Genomic DNA, 27431 nt, shown 5'->3' with positions numbered 1-27431 from the left:
CCTTAATAAATTCTACAATTATTATAAAATACTATAATACTATTTTCACTTAAGTTACCCCCTATACCACTCAGCCTTTATGTTTTCCTGGTGTCCATGTTTTCAATAGGTCGTAGCCTCGTAGCAAACACTCTACGTAGCCTCTTTATTCGCTGAAGGAGAATAACCAGTTTTCATGTCAAACGCATCATCAATTTTCCCCATAGTGACTGGACAGTGGTCAAAAAGCCTTCAGGAATCAAGAAAACGTCAAGAAATCGTCAACAGAGGTCGAATACACTAGGGTAGCATCATTTACGTGGCAGTCTCTCTTTCAGTTATAACTTGGGAAAATAACGCACACATTGGTATACAAGGAAAAGGGGCGCAGTAAACTTTGAACTTCACTTTTCATCCCTTTGTGAGAAATAGAATCAGACACCGCTTCTAACTTCTAAAACCCTAGTACGCTACGTGCGATTTGGAAAATATTTTTGCTATTCGAATACGCCAGGGCACGATTCATAAAAAAAATACTTCATTAAAAATTTAAAGTTATTTTTATTAATTTATAAATCAGAATTTAAAATTACAATTAATGAGTTAAATTAACTATAAAACACTTATGAACTAAACATATTCGGTTTCTGGTTTTCAAATACTTATTTTCATATATTTCAAAAAGTTATTTATTAATTTATACTTCACAGGCTCCTGTTGAAGAAAGAGTAACAGTTCCTCTTACATATGTAACTTCGTCTCTGCAGTCACAACCATCCTAAAAGAATGTCAATCATTATTATGTGATTTTATTCCAGGTCCATCGGTTATATAATGTTTTTTTTATTAATAATGAACATGATGTAGATGTAGCCGAGATGGCCCAGTGGTTAGAACGCGTGCATCTTAACCGATGATTTCGGGTTCAAACCCAGGCATGCACCACTAAATTTTCATTTGCTCAATTTGTGTTCAAATTCATCTCGTATTCGGCGGTGAAGGAAAACATCGTGAGGAAACCTGCATGTGTCTAATTTCACCAAAATTCTGCCACATGTTATTCCACCAACCCGCATTGGAGCAAAACCAAGGGAAAGGAGGCCTTAGCCCAGTAGTGGGAAATTTACAGGTTGTTAATGTAATGTAATTTATGATGTAGATCCTGGTCACCCACAAAAATCGGGTGCAACCCAACATAAAAAACTGTCTAAGTGCAATAACTAAAGCTGTCTCTGACTCAGGGACTTTCGACTTAATTTGTTACTTTGTTTTTGACTTTAGACTTAATTTGTTAGTAGAATAATTGTTCTAGCTTGTACTGGAATTAGAACAAATTTTTATAATGCAATCGAATCAAAACGTAATCGTTGCCGTTTAGCCGTTTGCCTATTGTATTAACTCAACGGTTAATCCTGTTATGGTTCGGTCAAAATTTGATGGAAACTTATTGTAATAGTTATAAATTTGTAGTATTGGTTCCTAGTTAGATTTATTTTTGTAAGAAAAAGTACAAAAGTACATAGGTAAGAATTAAAATTCCAAATGTTACAAGAAGTCTTAATGTCGTATTATTTATTTATGAATGCTTTCAAAGTAAACTTAAGTACCTATATATGCACATTGATTGGTTTGGACAGAAGCGGTAGAAAATATAGGAGAAAGATTATACTGTAGGTTGACAGTCAAATTCCTGTCAACAATATGCGGTTTTTTTTATATTCAAAGTTTTAATTTGATTTAAATATATAAATAAAATTTAAAAATGGAACGCAAAGTTTTATGTGGTCTGTCTATAAATATCTTAAATATATAACAGCAGTAAAGTAAAAGTAGTATAATCCTTGCATGAAAGTACCTACATTTGATGTATAAATGAAGAATATTATGTTATAGATACATTCCATTGCCGAAGGTTCTATAATACGAATAACAGCAAGCGATAGTCAATTTCATTGGCTTCTATTTATACGTAAGACATTTTGCACTAATAGTATATAATACCTGTTGATCTCTGGGTACTTGTGGATGTGTTTTCACATTATACACAAGCTAATGTTACACGTGTTGCAAAACCTTTTTCATATTTTTATAAAAAACTCATCCGATATGATTTAATCGCTACCTTTAGTAACGCTATGCCAAAACCTTCATGCAAGTGCCAACTACAATGGTACATATTTTCATAATTTGTGGAGTACAGGTAACAAGAAAAAATATTGAAATACAATATTGCCGGTCATTGTAAATAAAATCAGCATGAAAATGAAATGCGGGTAAGGAACGCGAAGAAATACCTGAAATTTTCGTGGCTTCAGACACGCACTTTATGTACGGCATTTGGACAGTATTTTCATAGCCAACACAGGCTATTCACTATTATATTTTTCATCGTAACATGAGTAGAGTTAGAGGAGTAACAACCGTAAAACTTTTGAACGACCTATATCACCGATTTTTGATAATAATATGATGCCCTTATTTGGATAATATACTAGTATAATTGTTTAAAGCAGTTTTCGTACGTACATACATATATGTGGAAATGAAAAGTGAAAAAATTTTCAAATAAATCAAAACGGACCATTTTAAGATATCGTTATTTTATAAAATAGTTCTTGAGAAGCTAAAATACAGTTAACATCTAAGGTTGCTTTGTATTCTTCGAATTTCGCTAAATGTGCTTTATATATTTTTTAATTATTATAGGACATAGTAATGGATTGTTACTATTAATTCAGAATCAATAATTAAATGAAACCTGAGTTTGATTGCTATCCGCTTAATTGACTTGGTTAAGTCTTGAAAAATACTGCATAAAATATCATCAAAAACTGAGAAAACGCAACGCTCTTTAGAAACCTCCTCTATTGGCCAAGACTATTATAGTATAGGCTTTCTTAGGAGCAAGGTAAATGATTTAATTGGTGCTAAAATATGCGCTACGTGGAAAAAATTAACATCATTTACTTATATACACTGTTAAAAGTTAAAATCTTATCAACCAACTGGTTGTTAATGAGAACTCCGGAAAGTACAAAAAAAAACAGTTTTCACGCATTTTTTCGAGTTTTCAGGGTGTATGTGTAATTGTGTATATATGTATTATTATTCGTATACTTACAAAAATATCTTCAAGTGTAGTACATTCAGGACTCTGTTCATAAAAATGTACTTTTTGGAGATTATTTTCTAAGATCTCGTCTGAAGGTCGTTTGTCTTCTTCAAACGTCACCAGTTTCGCAACGAGACCTTTATTATTTCTCTTAATTATAATATTTTCTTTCTTCATCTTCATTATGGCTGAACCAAAAATAGTTTTATCTAAATACGAACAATAACTATTTTCACCGTTTTGAGTTGGACCGTTTTCGATGACATTGTTGTTCACATTTAATTCTGCTTCGCCCTCATTTCTGTCAGTTGCATTTGAATGTTGAGGACAGTCAGTTTCATCACAATTTTCTAGGTAATTTTGGTATAATTCTTCATTACTACTTACGATATTAGCTCTAGTTTTCTTTGCCTTCGCTTTTCTTATTCTTACATAAATATCTGTCATATATTGGAATTTTAAAAAGTATGCAATTATATCGGATATGCTGGCTGAACCACTTTTTTTACTTTTGTTATGCATGAAGCAAACTTGCTTAGATGATGAAGTTTGAAACACGTAGTAAGCTACAAAAAAAAAAACTTATATGTAATTGACATCAAATATATCACATTAATAATATGGATAGCTATTGTAAAGTAATATAATACCAGTCCTGGAGGAACATGAGCATGGTGGAATGAGCGGTGAGCTCTCTGCAAATCGGCTTTCTGGTGCACTTTGTGTTCGACAGAACTGATTGCTATTCCAAGTTGTATCGGTGTATGGGATTGAGTTTGACTCTGATTCGGCTTCTATCCATTTCGAAGATTCTCGCAAAGAGAAAAATGTAAGCGTCACAATAGCCTAAAAATAATTAAAAAGATAAATATTAAACTTTAAAAAAGATATGTAGTGATAGAGCAATGCTCAATGAAATACTTGTACAGTGAAATACTTTGATAATAAAAATATAAATAAATTATGAAATGTATTAAATATTACCATAGTAAAGCAGGCAGCGGCACAAAGAGTGGCACAGAGTGGAAAGCCATACTGTTGTGCCAGCGCTCCGCCTAGTGCCGGACCTAAGACTTCTCCCAAGGAATAACAACATGACCATACGCCTGCCACTGCACTATACGTTGCAAGTGCTTCAGGACAACCACCTTCATATCTATAAATTGAAATATAACGATAAGGCGTATCCATGAATATTAAGTACGCTGTTTTTGAGACATGCTTATGCTTACTAACATAGAACTGGTTAATACGCCTTGAAAAGTTGGTAGCAAAGTTAATGCTACTGACATTCCCAGTATAGACAAGGCAACCAGGTCCAACCATAAATCCCTGTAAAAAACAAAACGTTAACAAATTTTTTTTTAGTTACAGTCTTATATTTATGCGGTGATACTGACTGCGGGAGTCCGGGTATGAATGGGCATGGTCCGAGAAGTAATAAGCCGATTGAAGAAAGAATCAAGCCCCACACCATCATACACCAATGACTGTGAACCCTGGAAAATATAATGAATTGTTAAAAATATATCATTAACAAAATTCATAATTGTCATGTGAATAAGAGATTATATTTTTATTTTATAAAATAAATAAATGGTCGTAAACTGCGATCGAGCTTACCGATCGGCGACCCATCCCCAAATTGGACTAAATATTCCATACAAACTGGAAAACAAGAGAAATATAAGTCCTATTTGTTTTGTCGATAGTCCAAATTGTCGCAAATGAGGCTCAAGGGTCGGATCGAGGAAGGCCCACGTGTTTGAGACGATGACTATCACCAAACCAGTGATGATTATTGACGGAATCTTGAACAATCGGAGAATCGAAGCCGTTTTCGAACCAGACACGTATTCTGAAATATCATATTACATATCTTTAGACTATTTCGATGTTACTTTATATTTGAAATCAAATTGTATGCGGTTTACGTACCGTCACAGTCAGTGAGTAAAAAGAAATTTATGGGTACAGTTAAAACCATCACAATTCCTAAACTGTAAAATGGTAATCCAAATCCTCCGATCTATCTGAAACATTATTATTTTAAACATTTTTCGGAGCTGTAAAGGAAAAATTTAATACATAAATAGCTTTAGTTAAGGAAATCAAAATATTTTGTTAGTTTGCTCTAAATTAACCTACACCAATAGCCTGTATGTAGGTCTAAATGAAACACATCAAGGGAAATAATATATTTCCACCTCTCAATAAAATGTTGACAATTAAAAAAAATAAAGAAGATTTATTTATTTAATACTTTACTTGCCTATACCTGAATGACTATTTTAAAAATATAAAGACCTAAAAAATAAAAAAAAGCAGACGGCACAGAATTTAGCCAAATCCATACCGAATACAATAAGCCTCCTATCGCCGGTCCAACGGACATACCCAGGCCGACAAATGTCTCCAATATGCCAAGAACTGATCCAATATTATCTGGGAAGGCATTCACCACGAAGACGTAGCTGGCGGTCGAATATGCACTAGCGCCTAGAGCTTCCATGCCTCGCACCATAAAGCAGAGTACGGTGAATGTCGTGGTGTCTTCTATTAATACTAAAGTTCTGAAAATAAATATTTACATATTATATTATTGCAGACCAGTGAGGAGTCAGTGAGGACACCCGAATTTTACCGTATATAGGTTGAACCTAGGCTGGAACTGAATTTTCATGTACTTAAATTATGTTAAAATTTCATTTCGTGTTCGGCGGTGAACTGGACTGGACACTTGACGGCATACCTTAACCCAGCAGAGGGACTAACTGGGCTGTTGCTTTTTTATTTTAGCTTTAGTAAACAGGTCTACTCATTCGCAGTGTTATCGTGCTAGAATATGCCTCAAGCTTGTATCCGATAGTGATAGTGAGGTTTAGTTAAAAATGTTAAGATTGCGTAAAAAATAATAAAATATTTAAATAACATTTGTAGGGAAACTACTGCAGTTTTACACAAATGTAAAAAATTTGAATGCACAAGTAGGTATGTACATATAATAATGTTTTTGCTTATAATAAAAAGTCAGTTTTTGATTTTTGTTATAGACTGAATTTTATACACTGAATTTGTTAGTTTAAAATTTATCAAAAAATAAATGTATAGATAAGGGACTTACCCAAATAGAACATTACACGATCCTGCGATAAACATACCGGCAGTAAACATGAACTTAGCTCCTATTTTCGGTAACTGTAAATAAACGACAAATAGAATTTATCTTTAATTCATTCAATTTTTAAATAATGTAAATAAAATAAGTTTTGTTTTTTTTGTATTTATTAACAGGGAAATCATTTCTTGATTTAGTTAATGTATAGGTAGGTACGAGTAATTTGATATGGTACACTTACAATTACGCAGAAATACTTGATATCAAACAAATATAAAGTTACATTCAATAACAATTAAAAATATATTACATATAGAAAGAACAATTTATAAATTTAATTTCCCGTTATAAATGGGTGGACAAGAGCAGATACACTTTCACCCTTATGATTTAAGATTATTTTATAAATAGACAATGATTGAGTATTTCAAGACGGACATTAAGTGTTTAAATTTTCTTTGTAATAGCGGCAGAAGTGAATTATTAAAAGTTTGAACGTAACGTTCACGTAGAACCAAAAAAAGTTTTTAATATGTTTAATGTGTTCAAATACAAACTTACATATTTACCAAAAAAGGGCGAAGTGAGAAACATAACGACGGCGTAGAAACTGAAGACTATACCGCACATCGTCTCTGTTAATCCCTTATCGGTGGCTTCTCTGGGGAAAAATGGCGCCATGATGCTCATTGAGCAGAAACTCATGAAGTCTACGAGCGCAAGTGAAGCCAGTGTGAGTCGTTGGTGACGGGAGAGGTGTCGCACGGCTCCTGGGCGCAACTTGGCTTGAGTGCGTACTAATCTAAATAAAACATTATTCAGCAGAATTATACACGTCCACTTATAAAATATATTAATACTTACATCGGATATAATTAGGTACATTCAATTATGATTATAGCCAGAGTACGCTTATTGCTAATGTAGGTTAGTAAAATTTTATCAAGCAACAAAAAAAATTATAACAATTAAATAATCAACATCGAAATACGTATTCTATATTTATCGGCTTTTATAAGAAAATTAGAATCGCCTTCTAACAAATCGAATATAAAACTAACACCAGTTTTGAATTTAGATTCAACCCAGGATACTTTTTTGTTCTAAAGGACGTGAAATTGGCCACCTGATGGTAAGTGGTCACAACTGTCCAAAGACATTGGCGCTGGAAAAATATTTATCACTCCTTTCATCGCCAATGCACCATCGACCTTAGAAGCTAAGATGTTATGTCCGTTGTACCTCACTCACTCTTCGATTCGGAACACAACAATACTAAGTATTGCCATTTGGTGGTAGATTATATAAGAAGTGAGTGGTACCACTATCAACGAATGAAACCCGACGAAAAACTTGAGTATTATTTTAAACAGATAATGTGGTAATTAAACAAATTAATTTATTCTGCATGAAAATCAACGAACACTACTTTTGTTATATATATATAGTATTTTAAAGAGTAATAAGCGTTTTTTGTCAATGTTTTAAGATGAAATTTGAATTTATTGATAGGCTGAGATGCCAATAACTAACACCAGTGATGATTTGATAGTTCAGTGTTATGATAATGATGTATCCCTTTTTAGGTCACAGGAACCGTTCTCAACGGAGACTATACTCATCTGCGCAGAAGATATTATAGTGCAGAAGTGTGTGCAAAACGCAGGTGCACTCTCTATTCTTCACTTTTATAATCCTATGAAACTCGTTACGACCAAAGAGAGGCGCAGGAATAACGATTTTATATTATTTCCGAGAAACAAAATTCCAGGCTGCTACTGAGAATTTCTTGTCAGAAAACCCAATATTTTTTCACTGTTCCAACCCGGGATTCGAACACAGGACCTCAAGATCAACTGTTTATTAAACTAGCCACTATACCAATGAGGCAGTTTATAAAACAATTGAACCGTACAAAATATCGCGGGTCTTGCTTTTCAAAATTCCAATTTACTTTGCTTCATAAAAGAAATAGTTAAATGTACGAGTAGTGTATCTTATCTTTTATCAATTACAAATTGATAAAATCCCAGTTAATAGTACTTATTACTCGATTCAACATCTAATAAATCATCTCGTAGTACCAATTCAATACCATCCGTTACAATGCGTATTTTATTTATTGCTTAATAGGTATATATTTAATAAATAAAAAAAAAATATTATTGCTCTTATTATTACATTATTAAAATATATATATTTTTAATAATATTTAATAATTTGGTTAAATATAACAATTTGTGTGGGTTTCAGTACCTTTCTCTTAATATTCTGATTTCAGAAGGCTGGCCATCATCATGTGGCGGGCCGCCTGACCATGAATGTGTTCTTCTTAACCTTCCAGAATCTGGTAGCGAACAGCGGCCTCCCCACGTGGCAGCTAATTCTTCTGTGTGAGTCGATGTTTTCATCATTTTACTATCAAAAACTATAGTTTCGGAAGAAGACGCCATCACTTTATTACAATTTCCTACAGTTCTATTGCGTATATCATCCGAATTGTCTATTAAATTCGCACTTTCCTCTGTATCTTCACTGTCTCTTTCCATTTTACAACAACGATTCTAAAGCCCTAAAAGATCATAAACTAATTATCTTAATGTGTCAATACGCGCGGCCGCGAACCGAGTGACGACTGAAACGATTGTGCATCTACCTCGTATATCAATTATATATTATCTTATCTATTGTAAATAAAAACTTCCGAAGGGATCGTGCTACATGTATATTTTAAGGTCATTACCTCTTTAAACACGCTGTAGGGCCTAGTTATTTCATAATTTACAACATATTTTGCATGAATAACTGACTATTTTTATTAAATCCAAACCAAATAAAAAATAAGTAAAACAAAAACTATCATGTATTCGAATATGCCAAAAGACTGTAATACATTGTAGGACTAATATTAAAAAAAAAATATCCTTACAAAATTACCATTGAACCATATCCCTGCAAAATTAAAAACCAGATTCTTTCGACGAAAGATAACCCATATGTGAAAACAGTAAATCAGAATTATGTAATTAGTAAAAATTGTAATAAATCAAGAGGTTTAACTCTCACAAAAACATGACTACTTCCCCAAGTATTTGTCTGCAAACGACACAATAATAAAATTTGCAAAACTATACTTAACGATATCAAATAGAGTAGGCCTTAAATAAATATTCCTTCTCTAATTCTTGTAGAAAATCGTAATCTGTGTTTATCTAAGACTTGCATTTTATTAATGTCGGTTACGTGTATATTTCAACACCTGACACCTAGTCAATTTTTTTTGTTACAAAAAGACTGCCTAATTCTGTAACGTTATATTCTTAATGATTATTTATATTTTTATAAAATTATCAATTGGTTTTTATTAACAATTATAATTATGATAATTGAATGCACTATAATATATAGGTAAATACCAAATCGACCAAAATAGGTAGGGATAAAATTATCTGTAGCAGCCCTAAGTTAGGAAGTTGGAAGTGTTATGTGCTTCGAAATAAAAGATTAACAGTATTCGAATATTAGTGTTAGTTGACCCACACACTCGTGCACCACATCTCATGCGCAGTTGACTAGTTATTAAAATTTCCCGCCGTGGCCCGTCCCTTTCGGAAGGAAATTTCAACTTTATTAACCTGAATGTTTTTTTCTGTACATAGGAAGCATCGAAATCTATGATTTATTACCTCGGATAGGAATTAGAACTTTTTTAAAGTCTGTATAGAGTTAAAATTTTGTGGGAATATGATAAAAATTGAACAGTTTATATAGTAAATAAATAATTATGTATAGTTATGTAAACAAAACAACTTAGAATTCAAAAATAAAGAAACCTTTTGAAGTCAAAGAATTGAGTAATGAGGAAAAAATGAAAGCTAGGGTTCAGAGATGATAATTGAAGAATAAAGGACGGCGATGATGAGAAAGCAACTTGTGACTGCTCCCGAAGAGACGGAGAGTGTACCGCTAGTTTTTTTAATGGGTATTCTGGTGTACTATGGCGTGCTAGGCGTTCTAGGCACCGACGAGTACTCCAGTGAGAAAAAAAAAAACATAGTAAAAAAATCTTCAGAGTATTGTGCCAATGTTTTAATAGGTATAGTCATATTTCATTTAGTAACTTATCTTATGGATAGTAAATATTGTAGCGGGAGTAGGAAGTAATTAGGGCAGTTACGTAATAAAACAAATATTCACTGTTGGATTATTTAGTAGATGTTTTTTTTTGTGTGTGCAATAATAAAATAATTATTATTATCGTGTAAAGTATAATCTGCTTTTAAATATCGTATTGTAGAAGTACCGCTTAACATAACTATTAATTACGATATTAAAATAACAGTTTTTGTTTGTTATTATTCATTACAACGCATAGTTTTATTGATAATAATTATATGCGATAAACAAATATCTCGTGCCAATAAATAATGAATAGTGGTCTCTTCCGATCCAGATTTAAAACAAAAGACCGATGGATCCCACCAAAGCTTATAATGAAGCAACAATAGCGATTACAAAATCAAAAGCAATTGCAAATTCCCAATAGTATGATTGTGTGTAACGCAAGGAGAATGGCAGAACTCGAAAGTTATGGAACTTGGCTACCATTCCCCGTAACTAGCACCATGTTACCAAAAAAATACGCCTGGAACTCTTCCTTTTCGGTGGTGTGGAAAAGAATTTATAAAACATCAGTTTCATGAGGCTCCGTTCTAACAAAAAAAACATATAGATCAAATGGTCGATATGCTTGTAACGACTTTGTTTCCTTACACGTAGCCTAAAGCCAATATTAAATAAGAATAATTACAGTCTGGACAAAAAAATAATTACAAAGAACTATATAAATGTAAATTGTAGGGAATCGAAAAGTGATCAACTTCAGCAATTATGATATTTCTCGAAAATTGAAAAATGGCGAAGTTATTAAGAAAAAACTAATAGGCTGTAAGACAACTATGTATTTGTTATACACCTAGTATTTTAGTATTTCTATGTAGATATTATGATGCTTGTTGAATATATTTCAGTAATCGAATATTATTAAGTACACACGACTACAAAATGTATGTCATATATTAAAAAAAAAAAAAAAAAATTTGAGGTCAATAAATAATAAAAACAATATATTTTTTAAGTTTTATTTAGGCAATATAATTTTCACTTTCACTTAAATAGTCTTATAACATTTTTATACCATATATTTAATATATATAAAAGTTTTCAACGAATACTAAACAAAAAAGTATTCGACAAGATAAAGTTAAGCATAAAATCATTGATTTTTTTATTAATTGAGACATGCAAAGGCTGCAAAACTTTCAAAAGTCATTTTTTTTTATAAATGTCTTCCTTGTAAACGTTGTCTATCATTCGTTTAGTTAAACAATTATTTTATTTCAAATAGGTAGGCAGACTGGTAAATGGGTCACCAGCGCCCATCGGTCTTGAGAACGAAGATGTTATATCTCTTGTGCATGTAGTTACGCTGGCTCACCCTTCAAATTGGAACACAACCATACTAAGTATTGCTGTTGGGAAGTAAAATACGTGAAGTGGGGTTAATTAAGCTCAGATTTTTCTCTTTGTTTTGATATTCGAAAGAAGATGTCACAGTACTGAGCCCTACCACTTGGTAGTGGTAGGGCTCGGTACAAGCCCGTTTGGGCACCCCTAAAGTATTGGTGATATGAAGAATGATTAATTATTTTATGCAGCACCAATGTCTTTTATCAATGATGACCACTTACCATCAAGTGGCCCATTTGCCAGTCCAAATACCTATTACAAAAAACAGCATTGTTTCACTAATAACCAACTAAACAATATATTATACGAAGGTAAAGCAGTCAACGTCGAATTTTAAACACAAATCAAAACGAAAAAATATTAAATAATTGTTTCAAATATAAATGCACACTCATTAACAATAATTAAAAAAAATAAGAATGAATTAATAAAAACATTTAGTTTATAATGAACACGTAAATATTAAGCAAATATCGAAGATTCCAATCCAAGCAAGCACTACATAATAATGTGTCAGCAACTACTGGAAGTTTACGAATTAATTCATGCTCGTCGTTGATCAAGAACCCAGCTCTATAATACATGAGTAAATTTATCATTTTTTTTTTTTTAATAATGATAATAAATATAAATCAAAGGTCTTCAAACATATTATAGGAAGCTTCCACTTATTCTGTAAGCTCATACCTAGCAAACTCATACGACGAAATTTGAATTGGAATTTGAAAATCGCCGCTCTAAATAAAATAAATGCCTTATTTATAATTCGAACTAAAATTTATCACACGATGCAAATTTTAAAGAAGGCTATTTCAATTAACCTTTGGACGTATGACTTTGTATCAAAAACATAATGGTTGCTTGCTAGTATTAAAGTAGAGGACATTTTTTTTCTAATTTTAACTGAAAAACGACTAAGCCAATATAAATAAAACTTATTCCAGAAGATACAGTACGTTTTGGTATTTAAATCTTAATACGTCTTTTACATACTTTTTTAGTATTTAGTCTTCTGTATGTCATCCTGATTGAACTGTTTGGGCTGTTTCTCTAAGATCTCATGATGATTAATCTTGGACCCAGTAAGTGCAGCTGCGATCAGGAAGGAAACAAAATTTTTATTTCATCAGGACGAAGTTGGGACGGGCAGCTGGCTATTATATAATTAACGTGACGAGCGTGATTTTCATATATTTTTTTTAAGTAAATACAAGGAATATTGTGCTCAGTGGTGATACATAAAAAATAATCTGTTAAAAAAGCGTTAGAACAAGTGACATTAAAACAATCTGTCATTTACATAGTTTACAAGATATTAACATTTATAGATCATAATCTGAGCTGATTCAGCTCCTGCAGCAAGGCCGGTTCGTTGTCGATCTTCGCGAGCTGGTTGATTTCCAGCGGCTTGCCGGCCGCCTTCTGCTGTTTCAGTTTTTCAATGTCGCTCAGTTTCTGGGAATTAATCAAAACGGTATTATTTAAACTACATATGAAAATCTCGATATATCTACTTTTCGAACGATGTGGTAGTGGCGACACGAATTTTTTTTTTGTAAATAATCTATATATATAATAATAATAATAGCACATATTATTATATATAAATCTTATTATTGAAATTTGACATGTAGGTTTCTTATAGGGTGTAGAGATTCGCTAAGAAAGAATTTTACGGAACTCCACCCCTAAGGTGATTGGAAGTTCGAGTTTTATAAATTTCGCAGGTTCAGCTAGTTATATTATAAATGCAAAACAGAGTTTGTTTAATTTGCTTTTAAGTCTTAAGTATTCTAACAATTATCACGAAATTTTACATACAAATTGTCAGAGTTACAGAAAAAAACTCCTAACATCTGCCCCACAAACAAAACACATGTATTACAGTATGATATATATCAAGGAACCAAAAAAAAAAAAGTCAATAGTAGCAAAAGAATAATAAATTACTATTCTGTTATAATGTTACTTTTTGCAAGGACTTTAGTCCTTATTAATCAATCAAAATATACTTCATTCAAATATGCTTTTATAAGTACTTTTGAATCAAAATTTTACACAACTATGGAAGCTGCTGCCGGATCGGACATAAATTACATCGAGAAGAACCAGTAAGAAGCCCAGTGGTTTCTCTTTTTCAATATTTGAAATACAATTATACATACTACTTGAAAGTCATCTATGTGTTGCATAATAAGCCTTAATTAATCATGTTTTTCTAACAAATGATTTGAATTTATGAATAGGCAAAGTTAAAAATATCTGCGGAACTATGTTAAAGAAACGAATACCTTGCCCAAGTTGGATTTATTGACTTTGCGGAGTCGGAAACTTGGCATTACAAGTTTGTCCTTGCATCTCGTTCATTAAATGCTTATCGCTGATTCTATCAAAGTGATCAATGTAACTGTGAATATACAACTAAATAAATCGATCATATTATAATATGATATTTTATACAAACCTTATTAATGTTCTTAATCTTTTTGTCCTTGTCGGGGTCTCCGGTGGACACGAAGGGTGCGCGCGCGGCGGCTCCGGGAGCGGCGAGGGAGGCGGCGGGGGGCGCAGAGGGGGACGCGTCCCCCGCGCGCTCCTCTGCCTTGCGCGCCTTGCGGGCTTCACGCTTCTCTTTTTGCTTGATTGCTTGCTTTGATGGTGTTGCTGTAATAATAATAATGATTAAAGCAAAATAATATAATGAGTTTGTATTCATAGAATAGAAACAATAACTGAAATACGAATCCTGCATATAAAAAAAAAAACAAATCTTAAACTTACTATATTATATTAATAATGAAATAAACTATTATACTACTTAAATACTCTTACGTGTTAAAAATACTTTTATCATGGAAATAGTTAAAACATTTAGTAGTAAGGCTTTGTGCAATCCACGCAATAATAAGATATTCTAGTGTTAAAACAGCAATATTTAGTATTGTTGTTCCGGTTTGAAGGGTGAGTGAGCCAGTGTAACTACGGGGAAAAGGGACATAACATCTTAGCTCTCAAGGCTGGTAGCGCATAGGAATATTTATTATTTCGGATAGCACTATTGTCTTTATTTATCGTATTCGTTGTGCGGTGGTGACCACTTATCAACAGGAGACCCATTTGCCCGTCCGGCCTATACTTTGGAAAAAAAACTTACCATCAACACTCTGACCCGGTTTGTGAGGTTTCTCATGTTCATGCAACACGAAAGTCGAAGGCCTGTTCCTCGCTCCAGGGGGCCTGTACGCCGCGGTCGACTTCGCTGTTGCTTGTTCTATACTCTTTGGAGCTGTTTTTGACAACTCGCTTTTTGGATAACTACCAGGTTGCCAGCTTATAGATAATAAGTTTTCTTTTTCGGCACAAGTACGTTTGTGCATAAGTGCGCCAGAGTAGTGCCAAATTTTATACCTATTATGATAAAAATATAAAACTTTTTAATATACATTTAAAAGCAAATACACAAAGAAAAATTTCACTGTAAAAACCGATACAACACACTTATAACAGTTATAAGTAAAACGGGATTTATGTTAAAGCGAGAAGTTATGCTAAAAATCAATGAAGTCGTTCTTTTGGAGTTTGCGAATAAATCTTGCTTGGTCAAAATAATACAGTTTCAATAAATCGTTGTACTACACAGCTAAATAACAAAAACTTAATTTTGATTCGTGATTTATTGTAAACAATTTCTACAATCTTTTATTCAATAGTTAATTTGCTGTGTAGATAAATCTTTCGACTGCATTTTAAGCCAGTTTCACTTAACTGAGATGAAATTTAGTACTACCTTTAAAATACACTTATTTTTGATTTGATAATATACACAATCAGTTTAACGTTAATTATTACCCATTTCCAACAGTAAGTCTGGGGTATGTGGTGGCCGTGATGAACGCTTCCCCCCGCGGGTCCCACTGCAAGCTCGTGGTGTCGGGAGCCGTGCACTCGCCGACCTTCTTGTACCCTCGCACGTCCCACACTGATATGTGACCTGTCGCGATGTTGCCGAAGCCACCCAATAGCACCCGTGCAATGAGGTTAAGGTTATATATTATAATTATGTTGATGACGTACACATTGGCTGATAATACAGACTGGCTGATTTTGTTTACGGCGGCCTTTATCAACAGGGAATAGCCAACTGGGCAGGAGATATAGTGCTCAAACGTGAGCGCAAATACATATACATATATTTGGACGTTAATCTGACACGATCTGAGAAGTGAACCAAATTTTTTGAAATAACATGTTCAAATTTTATTATTATTTTTTAATAAATAAAATTTATTAAAAGGATATAATTCCCCTCGGGTGGGAAGTAAATTGCATTCCAAGCGCCTGTTCCGAACTCGAAGAGCGGATCGCACTTGGCGTTGAAAAGAGTAGCCTTAGCCGGCGCGTGTCCGTACACCGCGACCCATTCATTCCAATTACCAGGATTCCAGGATATAGCGTGGATGGGACCTTCTTTACCTAGAATGTACAATAATATAATGTTCCACTGCTTGGCTAAGACCTCCTTTTAGAAAAGGCTTGGAGCTCATTCCACTAAACTCCAATGCGGATTAATGGAAACCTGCATGTTTCCTTACAATGTTTTCCATGACTCCCGTTAATACAAACACAAATTACACATTATAAATTATTTTCCTCTTTAATTAAGAAACAACTAGACCATGACGGGTGTACGATATTTAAATTGATATTACACGATGGAAAAAAACAAAAAAAAAATCTACTTACTGAAAACCATATTTCCAGCATTGCCCTTTACGTCTCCATATGATAAAGCCTGCTTTCCATAGTAAGAACTTCCTGTTTTGTCTACCTGAAAACGATAGAATGTAGTACAACTCAAAGTTATACTCAAAATCTTCTGTTTTTCTATGATATGACTAATATTTTAATTTCTAACGATAGAATCAACACTATATGGGATGTTATAAATAGAGTTTGTAGGAAAAAAGGAAATAGTGTTTCCGAATTAAACATTGTTAATAAACATAAAAAAATATAATTATGCTTTGAATTCATTTTAAATATAAGTAATACCTAATATAATATATATACTATAAATTACATTAATATAATTAAATTAATAATATTGTGAAATGACTCTGTATATAGCTTAGATTTTTATCAAGTCTTTGGATACAGGCTCAGTTTGACTGAAATTTGCGGCCTCAGATATCACAGCTTTATATCTATACTTTAGTTTTTAAGTAAAATATTAGAAAAATTAATCTACTTCTCTTCCATCATATAAATAAATTTTTTCACAATAAGCAATACCATATGAGTTGATTTAACTAGAGTTGTCCGATAACTGTTGCTGTCTTAACATGATATTCTGTAATCTATCTATTTTTCTGAAATATATGTAACTACTTTCTCTTTTATGTGACCGCTGTAATTGCCTTTTTAAAATGTTTTGACCGCACAAAGACCCGTAACGACTTTATTCATGCCTCCGACCGAGTTTCCGCTCTCACTTATTAGCGTAGAAAGTATTTCAGTTTGCTTGATAGCGTTCAACTGATATAAAAATAAAAAAAATATTTAAAATTCTAATATGTATTGTTCGATTTAACTTGGAAATTTATTTTATGGATATTCGATTATACAAAATACGCCCAGTTTTATTTGATCTATATAATCTAGATTCTATGTTATATATTAATATTAAATAACAAAATGCGACTTACGTAGTAAACGACTAGAGAAGGTATATAACAAATTTGAAATTTCTAGATTAGTATATTTTAGTTACTTTCACAATACATTCCAAATCATTAGTAACTTTATAATAATAATACCTTTTAAAATTGATAATACCACATTTCCCACAACAAGGACAAAAACATAATAAACAACATTTGACATCGAATTGACGCAATACTATCGAGATGGTCGAGAGCTTGAATATTCTATGATATTCGTTATGGATTTGAAGTGATTAGAAGTCAAATCAAAGTGGATATAAGTAGTTGTGTCGAATAGTGAACAAATAAAGATATATTAATCAACAACTATTAGTAGAGCTATTAGAAAATCGCGTGGAATACGTATATCTAAGGTTTGTTTATTTTTATTCCTTCTTCAATTGCGAAAAGATTATAGTGAATTGACTGAATGCAGTGTAGCAAATTCCATGCAAATGTATAAACAGTTGAGCAATGAAAATCTATTGTCCACTAAAAGCTATAGAAAACATTATAATTTACTAACATCTGTTTGAGTTAAAGCAAAAACGTTAGTGCCTCGTCTGTTCCAGTGGAATGTTGCCTTATCAGCCTGGAACGATGATCGGCTAACAACAGCTTGGTCAAACTGGGGATACTTGAAAACGCGCCAGAAGGATGGCTGGCCTGATTTACCTGCAAATTTATGCTCAATCAATTTGTTTCCTCTGCGAGTCCACAGTGGTCTTTCGTTATTGCAAATATGATCTCTAACCTTTAAAAAATATTTTTACAGGTGAATTCATTAATTTCTAAGTTACAAATATTGAATTCTCAAAGAAATAACACTATGTACTTGTATTATTATACCAAAACATAGGTATATTGTTGTTATATATGTATATATATAACTTACCTAATGTAAATATTGAAAAGTAATAGTTTGGAGCTGCACTTGGTGATATACTAAAAGATTGCAATTTCTCTGCTTGGATGTTATGAGTGTAGTGATCCAGTTTTACATCTTCATATATTAGTACCCTATTGTTATTGAGTATCGCAAATAGTTTTTCATCTGATGACCATTTTGGTTCCCTAGAAAGAATAAATATGATTAGAATTTATTACACAACTTTTTAAGTACTTAATCAGTATTTATCATGATTGACTATCAATGCATAGCCATAGATTTTGGAGCAATACTTTATTATAATATAATCATCCCCTAATAGTAAGAGAATTTTTAGGAGGGGGATTAATTTTAACTATACAAAGTTGTGATGACTAGCTGGATTACATATTTAATCAACATTTTTGTAAAATATTCTTTTTTCCAGATTCATTTTGTTCCAGACTAATTTGAATTATAATTGAAAATACCCAGTGTCTTCTTATTGCATGACATAAACTACCTTAACACATTAATATTCTGTAGTAATGCTTATATAAGAACACTTCTGCACACATTGCTCAGAATTTATACTATATTGCAATGTACAAAGCTCCATTTTTATTTAATTTTTGATAATTACTCACCAACCGGTCTGATTTTTTTGTACAAATGACTCTATCTTCTTTCCATTAGATGACTGGAATATATGAAGATTAGGTTTACCCTGTAAAATAAAAATAGGTTTCAATTAACACAAAAAAGATATTTTGTCATGAATCTCATTTTAAGTTACACAAATATGATTATATTTTTATATTTACCTGAGGATTTTCTTTTGTCATAGCATACATTTCCCATACAATAAAATAATTATCCAATGGTGAGAAAAACATCTCTTTGAAGTTTCCATCAATTGAAACAGCAACTGACCAGTCCACACATTTTATTATCTCAGCCCTAAATATATGATATTTGTTATTACTTGATCATCTATCACTAATATTTCATTAAATTTTAATTTTAAATATTTTATAAAAATTGTAAATATAAGAAATTATCATAATTTGTGGATGGTAATTTTCCTTCGTGTTATTAGACAAACTTTATTATTTTTTAAAAAATTAATAAAATTAAACAGAATAGAACTTTAGTGATATTGTTTAGGTGACTAATTAAACTTACTTCTTATCTGTACGGTAAGCTAGGTAAGTTCCTTTTGGGCTAAATACGATACTTCGAATATTTGTAGTAGTTTCATCTCTAACATTTACTTCCTCGTATGGTTCCCCAAATTTAATCCGGAACAAGTTCCGGTTAGTTAAGCCTGCAAGTTATATATATTCTTGTAACCAATAAAATTGTATATATTTAGATTTTATTATATTAGTATATAATATATTACCGGCTATTGATGGTATGGTAGTCATTATTTAGGAACAAATATATCTGTCTTTTTGTTTACTGTATTTTACACATATCTTTAAAATTCACGTTATAATTACACGTCAAAAACACGCGTTAAAAATACGAACTATGAAGAAAGTTGTGTCAATTTGACATTCAGGTGACTGGAGACACAGTTTGATTACCGATACACCTTCAAGTTCAGAAAAATTAAACTAAATCGGTTGGAAACTAAAGTTCGGCTAAACTCTTTTTGCTGATTTTGAAACAAGATCTTAATAAGAAAAAAATATTACATGTACTATTTTACTTGGACATGAACTATGTACGAATAAAAACTAAAAATAGTTACTGTACAAATCATAGCTACGCGGAATGTTGGCAAAAATGCTAGCAGTATTTCTCTATCAAATCACAATTCTGATCCTCTGGACAAAAAATGAACCAGCCCTCCTGTCACCAGTGAAGACCATAAGGCAAGGTGTATTTACACTGTAAATGGGATAAAGACATAATTTGGAATAAGAAAAGAATATTTTGATCGTTATTGTTGTCTAATATGAGACTCTTGCTAAGTATTAAGTAGTAGTAAGTATTAATACTGTCCTTAACATAAAATATATAAAAGTATCTTCTAATATGAGAATACTAATAATTATTATTAAGTACTTGCATGTCTAAAGTTTTAGAAGAAATTATATAAAGCTTTGCTAAAACCTGCATTTAATTTTAAATTGCTAATATAGTCTATGGTTAAAATGCCTTCGTCATTTTATTTTATGGATAAATTTTGACAAATTGTCAAATATTATTGTCCTGTCAAATAAAAGTCGATTTCCTAATTCCTTGTCTTAAGTCTACTTTATCGTTGTTTGAAACGAGCTAATTTGATTAACTTTATTTATTTTTTATTCAAATATATTCATGTTTAGCAGTCAAGCGCAACTAAGAAAGCGAACTCCTGAAGATGGCACAGACCGCGAAAATTATTTATCGCTATTAGTTGATGAGTTCATCAACACAAATTCCTTTGGTATGGATATTCCTGTTGTATTTATTGTGTCTGGCGAGCGATTAATGAATTATTTCTCTAGTTAAACTCGGTCTGGCATATAGAACGTACTGATATTATTACATCATTTTCAGAGGCCAAATGTCAGGTGCTAGCGAATTTGGCCAATTTCGCATATGATCCAATAAATTATGTCTACATAAGAGATGTCGGAGTATTAGATATATTTATTTTTGTACTGAAGAATGAAAAAAATGTTAAACTTCTACATTTTGCAGCATCCGGAATCTGTAACTTATGCATAGGTAATTTGAATTTATGGTAAAGAAAAAAATACGTCTTTGTTGCTAAGTTGCAAACATTTGTAGAATACACAATTCCCTGATTTCAGATCCAGTAAACGTTGAGTACCTTTTAAACCATGAAGCATTAAAACCCATAGCAGCACTGCTCAAGTCAAATCACTGTGAAACACTAGCCGATGCTGTAGCAATTTGTATATATTTATTTAATAGCCATGCAAAGGCAACTCTTAATGTCCCTGGACTCATTCAAGATATGGAACTCTTAAAGAATTCTGAAAATAAAGTGGTTGCAAATTTAGCTACAGTATTCCTAGATGATGTAAGCAAGAATAATTGACAAGTTCTAAGTGAATCTGTTCAATATTTAAAAAGTTAAAATAGTTATACAACTAACTATGAACAAGATGTTATCAAACCGGTTTCCATATATTGCTGTCAATAATAAAAATTATCAAAAGATATGTAAACTACACACATCTTCATTTAGTCGAGCATCGTTTAAAGCTGGTGATAAAATAAGAATACAAAAGACACTAACTCAAAAGGACTTGGACACATTCTCGAATCTCACGAGTGATCATAATTATCTCCACAAAAATAATGGGAACAAGAGGCCAATTGTTCATGGAGCATTTTTAAACGGTCTTGTCGCAGGTTTGATAGGTACCCATTTACCTGGGCCGGGCACTGTTCTCGTATCGCAGACCATGAAATTCCCAAATAAATGTTTTGTTGGTGAAAAACTGACTATAAGTGTGGAACTTGTTGATGTAAGGAAAATTCTCAAAGTTAAATTTTTCTGTATTGTCGAGGAGGAGAAAAAGATTGTGTTTGAAGGTGAAGCGAAACTGATGCTTGCTAAAGATTGTTAGAATTATGGTTTGAATGTGTAATTTATTTTAATTATTAATTATTTAAGTTAAGGAAAACAAATCTTATTCTGAAAGAATTATTACGTATAATTAAGGGATGTGTAAATGCCTGCAAATGTCTTGAGTGCCAATTAACTTTACAAATGAAAATATATAATAAAAAATTACAAATAAAATTGCTCCTAACCAAATCAGGTATTTAATAACTCTAAATATCAAACTCATTATGTATTCTGTCCATTATGTACAATATGTTAGTCAATAACTAATTGAGACTGATAGCTAATAGATTATTATTAATTAAAATGAAAACAAAATATTTGAATGTAAACTTTTATTTGTAATCATGTCATGCCATATTAAATTTATTTCTGTTATCTAAACTCTGCTTCAATAAAATAATCTTGTTACAAATTGCAAACCCAGAGTTTGTATTTAATTATTAGTTCGAAATATAGTTAATAATGGTATTGACTTAGTCATGAGATTATTTTGAACAGTACAATTTATTCTATACACTTGAGATACATAATATACACAAGAGAAAGTTTCATATATGTTGAACTTACATGAACTAGTAACATAGGTTGTTATTGTACAAAAAACCTATATAAAATAATCTGTCGACCATTTTGAACTGTACAGTCACATGTATTGTAGCACCAAAATTGTGCAAAATTTTAAGTAATTAGTTATATAGAACTGTTGGAATTAAGCTACATTTGACTTACACGTAAAAGTAATGTTAAATAAGAGCTTTAAATAATCTGTTTATAAGCTAGAGATGTCAAGGACCTGGGCCTAGGTGAGTTTTGATTCATTCAATTAAATTATTGTGGCTCAGCTTATATAAAACTGGACAAAAGTTTTTAATTTTTATTAAAAACTACACAGTTTTTTTTCTGAAACCTTAGGTTTATGAGAGAAAAAAAGGTTTGAAGATTTGTTAATTTGTCAAGAAACAAATAATAATTTAATATAAGAGGTTGATTTAGTTGTAAGCTTTGGAGTGTAGGTGGCCTTTTTTGAGACCTACTTAATATTAGGTCTACAAAAATGATTTTGCTGTTTTGTATAATATTATTATAAATAAACTTTTTGTTTGTTTGATTGTGAATGAACTATTTATTAGGCGTTATTCTTCGATGAATGGCGCATTTTTAAATATAAAATTAGTACTAAGCAAAATCTAATTAGGTACTGATGTCAATATTACGGTAGCAATATTTGATAATTCTTGTTATGTTACAATTAAAAAACAAAATCTTATTTGTTACTTCGTTATTTATTCCTTTGTATTTATTACGACCATTTTAACAACATAGTATTGTTTTTCAGCGTTAATTAAATAATTCATTTTAAAAATGAAACAATTGTTTTAATAATTGCCTACATTATAAAAAAAAAATATTATTAACTAGGTACACGAAATACTAATTGAAAAATAATGATATACTTAATTCATTTAGTTTTAAGAGAATAAATTAGAGATAATACCATCTATGCTAGTGTTTGCTGGGAATTTAAAATGTTACCTATTGTCTATGAATAAGTCTAAAAGTAAGATAAAACGCTTAAACTTTTTAACTTATCAGTTTTCATTTATTTTGTGATCTTGTACTGCGAAATCGTTACATTATTCATACGTTCTTTTGTTTACATTTAAGAATTACCCTATTTTAGTTAATTATTAATTTGCATTGCTGTATTCAGCCCCGTCTTAAGCGTAACAAACGATCGGTTCCAATCAATTTTCTGGTGATATTCCCACCTTTCAAAAAAGATTTCCATGATTCCATTTCAGTCCAAGGCTTAACAACATTTTTATTATGATTATTGATCTTTATTATTATCATATTTAAATATAGACTAATCATTTTTTTTAAATACATTGAAATCACATACATTACGACAAATTTATATACATTACGACTTCACGTCGTATTTACGTTCTAATATATAATAAAAGCAGTTTTGAGGCAGTAATTAGTAATCGTTTTGACATTTGACAATTTGGATTGTCATCCTGTTTTCAGACCACAATTTATTTATTTATTTTATATTTTATAGGAAACAAAAAAGTAAAACGTTAAAATACTGATAGTGAAAATATAAAATATAAACTAAGTTTCCACGGTACCAACGCATCGTCAACGAAAAATATAAATATTTAAAAAATATTAACATTGTAATGAAGGACTAACAATAAATTATAAACCAAGAAAAATACGCGTGAGCCGTAAATAAATTATGAGCTATCTAAAGATTTCCTTATACATACATACATACACAAGCAGCCTGTAAATTTCCCACTGCTGGGCTAAGGCCTCCTCTCCCTCTGAGGAGATGGTTTGGAGCATATTCCAATACGCTGCTCAATGCGGGTTGGTGGAGTACACATGTGGCAGAATTTCGTTGAAATTAGACACATGCAGGTTTCCTCACGATGTTTTCCTTCACCGCCGAGGACGAGATGAATTATAAACACAAATTTAGCACATGAAAATTCAGTGGTGCCTGCCTGGGTTTGAACCCGAAGTTATCGGTTAAGATGCATACGTTCTAACCACTGGGCCATCTCGGCTCAGATTTCACAAAGATTTCCTGATATTAATTTTTTAAATTATAGTGTATGGTTAAATTAATGTATAGGTATATTCTATATTTTTTGTTATAATGAGTGCAGGCAATATAGTTCTACGTTTTACACAAAATCAATAAAGTACGCAGCAAGACTGTGTTATTGTAATATTGCTTTTCATAATTCCTTATTTTTATTTAGTTTCATTATTAACTGTTTATTACAAAACGCTATTCGTCATAGTAGAATTTAAAAAGAATGGTTTGTTGGACATAAATCTTGGATCTTGACCGAAGACTGAAGGTTTAAATTCGAGCAAACACAAGTTTTGCTGAATTAAACCGTGCTTATTTGTGTTTATAATTCGTTGTCTTAACAGTGAATAAAAACATGGTATGGAAACCTGCATATGTCAGAAAACATTGCTATATTATGCACTCAACTATAGTAGAGCCGCAAGTTGGAATAACCTTTATGTTACTCACAACGAGCGAGGACCAGGAGGTGAAGGGGCCCACTAGTGGTTTGTGGTAAATAGTCACATTTGCCCATAGTCACCGGACTGGCCATAACGATCAAACATGGGATCTAAGGTATCATGTAAAATGAATAAATTCACTACCTATTAATATCACGAAGATCCCTTATGCTTATAAATGGCTTCATCGTTATTATATAGTATTAAATATATGTTTCAAGGTCAAAGAAGAAAAGTCGCTTGGACACTGAATGGATTAATATCCAAGCGCACGAAAACACTTCACTGCGGTTATTGTTTCTCGGTTACCGTTCAGTATATCTTGTATGCATTTCATATCATGCTTATAATTGGAAAAAATGGAAGGTGAAAACTTTATCTTGTAGAATTTTGTACTTATTGTAAATAAATTCTTGTTCCCCGAGTCCCGGGTCTAAGTTGTTTAACTTCGTGCTATTATATAATGTATATAGAAATTAGTAATGTTGAAAAATCTGTATATAAATTTATATTGACTGGCTTATTCTTCTATTTATATGTATAGGATTGAAAGTAGGTATGGAAGCACCGTCAGTACTGTTTAGTAGTTTTACTTGGTGGTAGGGCCTTGTGCTAGACCATCTGAGTAAGTACCACCCAATCATCAGATATTCTATCGCTAAACAACAATAACCAGTATTGTTGTGTTCCAGTTTGAAGGGTGAGTGATCCAGTGTAACGTAAGTGTAAGTGTGCAAGGGATATAACATCTTGGTTCCCATGGTTGGTGGCCCATGGGCCGTGTTGTCTATGGGCAGGTTGTCTATGGGCCGTGGTGACCACTTAACTTTAGATGGCCTTTGTGCTCGTTCGCATACCTATATTATAAATAAGTAACTGTTTAAAAAAGGCATAATAATTGACCTCTTCTCCTTAACAAAAGCCAGTATTACAGGGTAATATTAATATTAAACATTGTTACGAATACAGGAATTCTTGTTAGTTTTCCAGATTCGCAATTTAATTTATGAAGTATTGGTAAATATTACGTTATTACCTTTGTAACATACAAGTATTGAGTAACGTAAATTTTACTTAAAACAAAGATTTCATGAAAGGACTATTCTCAGATGTGTAAAAAATAAAACAACATGCTTTTTATAGAAATCGCTTTTAATATATTTTTCATCGAAAACCATCAAACTACTTCTATACACTAAGTGAAGGCAAAGCAAAGACTGAAGGAAGATTTCCGATTCAACCACGAGTAGTGTTAAAAAGGTAAAGAACACTTAGTTTGGTTGTAAAATTTTGTTAATTATAAATATAAATAGTTCATCAAAATTGTAAGCTTCTTTTATTTAGGCTGTATTCGTGTTCTATTTATTTATTTTCTCTTTGTGGTCTACAATCTCTACATTCTATAAAACAAAGTGGCTTCCCGCTGTCTGTCTGCCCCCATGTACGCTTAGATCTTTAAAACTACGCAACGGATTTTGATGCAGTTTTTTTAATAGATAGAGTAATTCAAGAGGAAGGTTTATATAATAAGTAAAGAAACACTGGTAATTTTAGAGGTTTCTAATGTGATGGCGTAAATAAACACATTTTTTTGCGCTTACATTGCAAACGCAGTCTGAACCCTACAATATAGATCAAAGTAATGTTCAACATTATTGTACACCAAGTCCGCAATTGTATATATTTATCTCTAGCGATAACCTACTATAAGTAATCATTTTTATCCTATACCTTTTACGAGAAATAATAGCTTATTTATGAAGCAATTTTAAGCAATACAGCATTAATCCTTATCCAATTAAATACCTTAAATGCATTGTGAATTTAACATAGATCTTTGTTTAATATGGCTCTGAACTGACTGAAAAAGCTGTGAACGTTTTATATAAAGACATACTACAGAAGGAGTACTTATATTTAGTATCAGCATTGCACTCGTGCGAAGCCAAGGCGGGTCGCTAGTAAAGTATAAAGTAAATTAAAGTAATATACTTAACAACCTTTAAGTTCAGATCACACAAAATGTTTTTAATGAAATAATTTTAGAAGGATGAAAGAACATTATATTTATTTTATCTGAAATGTTTTGAAGCCTTATTTTTATTCCTAATAATTTTAATTTTTTAAACGCTTATATGTCTATTTTTGCCTAACGAGGCCAAAACGCTAATAATTTTAATGTAAGCTTGCTTTAATTCCTCACGTTTGTCCGTTTTTTTTGCTTCGAAATATAAGAATTTTATGAGCCTATCTTGTGAGACTTAGATGGTACAAAAATTCCAATAAATAGCTTATCATCTCACGATGCAAAGGCATTTTCTTCGTTGAATCTTCGATCAATCGCGACACGTACATCGATGCAGCCGAGATTGAATGCACGTATTTTGCACGTAACAGTAGGCTGACTAAGCATTCTTTAGTGACGTCTCGCACTAAAATTCCTGATCATATGGATTTATATAGACATG

General features: G+C 31.8%; 3 protein-coding genes across 3 annotated transcripts; 1 reads left to right on the top strand and 2 right to left on the bottom strand.

The window, feature by feature from the left end:
• Window positions 1-600: 600 nt before the first annotated feature.
• Window positions 601-8834, bottom strand: LOC125070529 (MFS-type transporter SLC18B1-like). The gene is made up of 12 exons (XM_047680433.1): window positions 8466-8834; window positions 6771-7011; window positions 6216-6289; window positions 5448-5664; window positions 5030-5120; window positions 4715-4949; window positions 4492-4590; window positions 4328-4423; window positions 4076-4247; window positions 3742-3937; window positions 3101-3657; window positions 601-757 (listed from the first exon to the last, which is right to left on the bottom strand). Exons 1-12 carry the CDS (start codon window positions 8756-8758, stop codon window positions 677-679), a joined length of 2352 nt encoding a protein of 783 aa, XP_047536389.1. The 5' UTR covers window positions 8759-8834; the 3' UTR covers window positions 601-676.
• A 2524-nt stretch (window positions 8835-11358) lies between these two features.
• On the bottom strand, window positions 11359-19863 carry LOC125070538 (eukaryotic translation initiation factor 2A). Its single transcript, XM_047680446.1, has 12 exons — window positions 19714-19863; window positions 19494-19635; window positions 19133-19268; window positions 18956-19035; window positions 18336-18514; window positions 17967-18115; window positions 16482-16566; window positions 16038-16211; window positions 15588-15765; window positions 14893-15146; window positions 14203-14402; window positions 11359-13193 (listed from the first exon to the last, which is right to left on the bottom strand). The coding sequence occupies exons 1-12, from the start codon at window positions 19736-19738 to the stop codon at window positions 13068-13070; spliced, it is 1728 nt and encodes a 575-aa protein (XP_047536402.1). The 5' UTR covers window positions 19739-19863; the 3' UTR covers window positions 11359-13067.
• A 680-nt stretch (window positions 19864-20543) lies between these two features.
• LOC125070404 (armadillo repeat-containing protein 7) lies at window positions 20544-21514 on the top strand. Its single transcript, XM_047680267.1, has 3 exons — window positions 20544-20748; window positions 20862-21032; window positions 21119-21514. The coding sequence occupies exons 1-3, from the start codon at window positions 20640-20642 to the stop codon at window positions 21367-21369; spliced, it is 531 nt and encodes a 176-aa protein (XP_047536223.1). The 5' UTR covers window positions 20544-20639; the 3' UTR covers window positions 21370-21514.
• Window positions 21515-27431: the final 5917 nt, after the last annotated feature.

The sequence above is a fragment of the Vanessa atalanta genome, chromosome 2, assembly GCF_905147765.1.
Source record: "Vanessa atalanta chromosome 2, ilVanAtal1.2, whole genome shotgun sequence".
Taxonomy (NCBI): domain Eukaryota; kingdom Metazoa; phylum Arthropoda; class Insecta; order Lepidoptera; family Nymphalidae; genus Vanessa; species Vanessa atalanta.
Note: the sequence above shows the minus strand (reverse complement) of the source record. Positions and strands in the feature narration are given on the sequence as shown.